Genomic DNA, 6000 nt, shown 5'->3' on the forward strand with positions numbered 1-6000 from the left:
CACCAATGGAGAATGAGTTGCTGTTCCTGAAACCTATGGGTGGCATCACTATGGCATTGCAGGAGGCCCAGGTTGGACATGTCGTCTGAGGAATGGGAGTGGGAGGTAAAATTGTTCATGAGTGGGAGGTGAACTCTGACACTTCCACCATCTACAATCCGACCCCACCACAAGACATTTTTTCCATCCCCACTCTTATCTACCTTCCGGAGAGACCACTCTGTCTGCAACTCCCTTGTCCACTCCACACTCCCCTCCACCCCCACCACACCTGGCACTTTCACCTGCCACTGCAGGAAGTGCTCCACTCGCACCCCCCCCCACCACCCCTCCTCCCTCAACCACATCCCAGGCCCCAAGATGATCCACATCTAGCAGATGTTCACCTGCACATCTGCCAATGTGTTATTCTGTATCCACTGTACCCGTTGTGGCTCCCTCTACATTGGGGAAACCAAGTGGAGGCTTAGGGACAGCTTTGCAGAATACCTACACTCGGTTCGCTATAAACAACTGCACCTCCCAGTCACGAATCATTTTAACTCACCCTCCCACTTCTCAGGCAAATGTCCCTCCTGGGCCTCCTGCAGTGCAATAATGATGCCACTCGAAGGTTGCAGGAACAGCAACTCATGTTCTACTTGGGAACCCTGCAGCCTAGTGCTGTCGATTTCACCAGCTTCAAAATCTCCCCTCTCCCCACTGCATCCCAAAACCAGTCCAGCTTGCCCCCACCCTGTCTCCGTAACCCTTTCTTCCTCTCACCTATCCCCTCCTCCCACCTCAAGCCACATCTCCATTTCTTACCTACTGACCTTATCTTCCACCCCTTGACCTGTCCATCCTCCCCAGGCTGACCTATCCCCTCCCTAACTCCCCACCTATACTCGCTACTCCACCTATCTTCTCCTTCATCCATCTTCAGTCTGCCTCCCACTCTCTCCCTATTTATTTCAGAATTGCCTCCCCATCCTCCATTTGCTGATGAAGGGGCTAGGCCCGAAACAGGAGCACAAAAGCTGATAAGATGCTGCTTGGCCTGCTGTGTTCATCCAGCCCCACACTTTGTTATCTCAGATTCTCCAGCATCTGCAGTTCCCATTTTCTCTGACTTAAATAGAAGGTAATTCCTTTGTTTGCCAGGGGTGAAGCACATGGTCCATACCCCACTAAGGCTTGTCACCCTGGAAATGGAGTCAAAAAAAGCAACAGCAACTTGAGCAAATGTAAGTAGCTGAACAATGAGTTACTGGAGTTTATTATGTTCTCTCTCCCTTTTAGGTGTGACTCCACACTCCCATCACTGATATTGACTATATATAATGGATCTCTGGGCAATTACAGGTGGTTTAGCTGAGCCAGTGATGCTCATAATCTGATGAACAAATTCAAACTGCTTTAACCTCTGTATTTATAATAAATGTAACATGCATGCAGGCTTCAGGGTTTTGATGATTAGGGTTGAATATGTTTTTAGTGCTGACGCCTGCTCACAAGCTACTGGAGGCATGAGTGGTTGACAGTAAATATGCCAGTTTCCCACATTTTGAACAAGTGGGTGAAGGTAAATTCAGCAATGTGCCTTGTTTTTAAGGAAGTGCTCTTTTCATATAATTGAGGCAGAGACAGATGTTCAATGTGAAATGATTGCCTTTTAAAACTGCTTGGAAAGAATGTGTGAATTGACAATATCTTGGCCACACACCTTCTCTTCACAAAAAGAAAAATCAGTTGTGAAACTGGAACCTGATCAGACGTTGCCGTTTTTGTTTTTGTTTCATGATATTTGAACACATACAATGTAGCTGCATTAACCAACACTGAACTGAAACCTCCAACTGGCCCATTATCACATCTTGTACAAAACTTCTTTCAGGGGGCACTGGGGTGGCTTTTTCAGCCTTTTGAAAATAAGGGTGTATCTTGTTTAACTTCTGTTTCAACATTTGTTGCTGATGGTATCCTTCGGAAAATTTGGCCAGTATATTGAGAACAGTAGTTGGGAGGACAAGTTGCAGCTTTACAGGACATGGATTAGAACACTTGGAATAATGCATTCAATTCTGGTCTCTCTGCTACAGGAATTTAATCAGATTTATTGTGACATGTTCCTAAATAGTGAATGGTTTTGTTGGCGAGCAGTATAGCCAGATCATAGTCAGTAAGCACATACAGGTCATAATGTGAAAAATGGAAATGATAAGGCATACAAGTTACACTCCACAGGATGTATGCAGGCAAGATCAACACTTTTGAAATTTAAGTGTCCATTCGTCAGTCTAACAATGACAGGGAAGAATCTGTTCTTGAACCTGCTGGTGTGGGTGTTCGAGCTTCTGTATCTTCTGCCTGATGCAAGAGGTTGTAGGAGGGCACCACTGGGGTTGGATGGATTTTGATGTCTCAGGCTTTGCACAGCAATGAGAGCCCATGGTTGGGAAGTTGGGTGCCGTGACGGTGTGGGGTGTGAACACAACCTTCCATAGTTGCTCGTGGAACAGGACAGAGCAGGTTCCATATCAGGCCTTGATGAACCCAGACAGTATGCTTTCTATGGTGCATGAGTAACATGCCAAATACATGAGCAGCCTCAGGAAGACGAGGCCTTTTTGTGCCTTCATTACCATTGCATCTGTGTGGGAAGTCCCATGAAGGTTGTTGGTTATTGTAACTCTTGGGAAATTGACACTCTCAGCACCCTGCTCTGTTGATGGACCTGAGGGTGTGTTCTGCTCTTTTCCTTCTGAAGCCAATTATAAGTTCTTTTGATTTGTGAACATTCAGTTTTCTTTTTATCATTGCACCACGTCACCAAACCCTCCATCTCCTTCCTGTCATCTGAATAATCATTATTTATTATCCATCCCATCATCGTGTTGTCAACAGCAAACTTATAGGTGGCATTCATTCAGAATTTGACAACAATAGTGAGTATACAAGGAGTACAGTAGGGACCTGAGAATGCATTTTTGAGGGTTGCAGTGTTTGAATGTCCTCGCAGAGGAGATTCAGTTGCCGATCTTCTCGATTTGTGGTCTGTGTTTCAGGAAGCTGAGGAGTCAGTTGCACAGGATGGAGCCAAGCCTGAGGTATTAGTTTTGAGATCCGTCTTGCAGGGATAATGGTGTTGAAGACTGAGCTGTAGTTGATGAGCAGAAGCCTGATTGTAGGTGGTCTTGTTGCCCAGATGTTCCATGGATGATTGCAGGGCTGGGAAAAGGGCATCTTGCTGTGGGCCTGTTGCATTAGTGGGAAAATTGCAAGGGATTGAGGCAGGCTGAAAGTCGAGAGTTCAAGTGGGCCATGACCAGCATCTCTAAGCACTTCATGATTTTGGATGCCAGAGCTACTGGGCAGTACAGATGAAGTCATACTGCATGTGGTTTTTAGGACTGGGATAATGGTGGTCTTCTCAAGCAGGTGCAGAGTACAACTTGTCAGAGGGAGACATCAAAGATGTCAGAGTACCTCCCCACAGGAATTACATGCACAGTTGGTGCTTCAGTCCAGGTCAGTTACTTTCCTTGGGTGTTCTCACCAGGAAGACGGATCTGACAACTGCAGTGACCGATAGAACAGGTGCATTGAGGCCTGGCGGGGGAGTGGACACCATGCTGCTGGCATTCTGTGTAAACCAAGCATAGACAGCATCAGGGTGGGAACTGTCTTTGTCCACTATCTTGCTTTGCTCAGTTTGGTTGGTTGGGGCCACTAAACTGTTCCAGTCCTGCCTCTTGGTATCTTTGATGGATTTGCTGAAGCCTTCTCCGCTGAATTTTCTGAAACAGCCCTGGTCGTCCCCTTTTGATGCTGCACTCCTGGTCTGCCGTAGGGAATGGATTAGACAGTTCATCCAAGGTTTCAAGATGATGAACAGCCAGATTGACTAGAAGCTTTTTTTTTTACTTTAAGCTTAAACATTCATAAAAGATTTGTAAGGGGCTCAGCTTCAGGGAGAAGCTGTACAGGCCAGGGCTACTTCTCCCAGGATAAAAGGTAGGCTGGTGGGTGGCCTTAATGTCTTTGAGGATTTCCTCTAGGTGCTCTGGTTTCCTCCATAGTCCAAAGATGTGCACTTTATGTGGCATGGCTATGCTATGGGCCCAGTGTGTCCAGAGAAAGACAGAGTGACAGGGATATGGAAGGGCACTTTGGGAGAGATGCTCTTCAGAGGGTCAGTCGGGCCTCGATGGGCCGAATGGCCTGCTTCCACACTGTGAGGACTCGATAATACAAAAGGCAGGAAAATGAGCTGAACCGAGATTAATGCGCAGAGGGTCAGTGGCCGTTCATTATCAAAAGCAAAAGACCCTGCAACGTGCTGCCCCGGGTCACTTTCGCTTTCTCGAATGCGATGAAGGGAGATGTGAAATTGGCAGCGAACAACAAGCAGTGGGACTGGAAAACGTATTTGCAAAACGATTATTCTGTTCTCCAATTATGTTATACATTGTAATTTTATAATAAGCTCATCATAACTTCTTCCTGCTCATCGGCTGCCAGCTCTGAACGGAAATATTACCGAAATCAGGAGCAGCAGGATGGATTTCATTTTCTATCGAACTGTGACAACTACAGGATCAATGAATGATGTGACTGAAATTTGACGTTGCGAAGTCCCAGGCTCTGTATATTTAAAATTAAGTCAATCGAACAGAATCGAGGTCTGAGGCTCTTTCACTGATGTTGTGGGTGGCTCTTAAAAGAGCCTTTGGATTATCAGGTTACAAAACGGTCTCTTCACTTTTTAGTGGGGCCCCCAGCGGCGGTTTTCTTGGGCAGCAGCACGGCCTGGATATTAGGCAGCACCCCGCCCTGAGCGATGGTCACACCTCCCAGCAGCTTGTTGAGCTCCTCGTCGTTGCGCACGGCCAGTTGGAGGTGCCTGGGGATGATGCGGGTCTTCTTGTTGTCCCGGGCCGCGTTACCGGCCAGCTCGAGGATTTCAGCCGTCAGGTACTCGAGCACCGCAGCCAGATAGACCGGCGCTCCGGCACCCACACGCTCAGCATAGTTACCCTTTCTTAGGAGCCTGTGAACACGGCCCACCGGGAACTGCAGCCCAGCCCGGGACGACCGGGACTTCGCCTTCGCGCGAGCTTTCCCGCCACTGCCCTTTCCTCTTCCAGACATAGCCACAGTCTCACAAACACTTGCACAGAAAATGCTGTAATGCGGCCACATCCCGCCCTCTTATACCTTCGGGAGGAATGGGGGTGCGGCCATTGCTGATTGGTCACATTGTTCAGTATCTCCTAATGTCATTTCAATGTCCAATCAGATATCTGCTTCCCTCACCAATCCGGAGAGGGCCCGGGGAGGAGGCCGGAAAATCCCGGCGCCAAATCATCAACCGCTTTCTTTCAAACTCGAAAAGCCCGCCAATATTCAACGAAAACTCGGACATTTAACAGAATAGAATGCGTGAAGAAATTTACTTCAAGATTATGAATGTATATTTGACTTCATCTCCCTTTCCCGCATTCCCGAACCGAGTGGAATGTCCATTTCTGACCTTGAATCGGATTTTCAAAACCTTAAATGCAAGCGGCAAAAAGGGCCCGAAATCTGCACTCTGCACCTGCATATTCATTTCACATTTCAAAAACACCTCGATATGTTAATAAACCAATCGACAACTTTTTTTTTCCTGAAAGAGAGCATTAATCGTGCGCACCATCTTTAGACACTATTTTAAATTGCCTGTTCCGTCAAGACCCTTTACTTGTTGTTTCCTCGAAAGGTTTGACGTCCTTCTTCAAATCTCCAATATATCTAGGCCCAAACTATTCGAACATTCCTCAGACACCTGCCAGCGTGTCTCGGTATCAGTTTTACTCGGATTACCTCGGTCACAGACGAGCACTGATGTACTGTGACCAGTGCTTTTTGCTTTCTATTGATTTGACAAATTTTACTCTCTCTCCCCCACTTAGGCTCTTCAATCAGTGTCACTATCAGTTTCTGCTGCAAGATATGAGTGTAGTTATCCATCTAGCC

General features: G+C 47.0%; 1 protein-coding gene across 1 annotated transcript in view; it reads right to left on the minus strand.

Annotated features, from left to right (window-relative positions):
- Positions 1-5210, minus strand: part of LOC132207155 (core histone macro-H2A.1-like) — a 35106-nt gene extending 29896 nt beyond the window's left edge. The window contains exon 1 of the mRNA XM_059642330.1: positions 4745-5210. Coding sequence (XP_059498313.1) covers positions 4745-5184 — 440 coding nt within the window. The 5' untranslated portion in view covers positions 5185-5210. The remainder of the gene's footprint in view (positions 1-4744) is intronic.
- Between the last annotated feature and the right edge of the window lie 790 nt (positions 5211-6000).

This window comes from Stegostoma tigrinum, chromosome 44 (genome assembly GCF_030684315.1).
Source record: "Stegostoma tigrinum isolate sSteTig4 chromosome 44, sSteTig4.hap1, whole genome shotgun sequence".
NCBI lineage: Eukaryota > Metazoa > Chordata > Chondrichthyes > Orectolobiformes > Stegostomatidae > Stegostoma > Stegostoma tigrinum.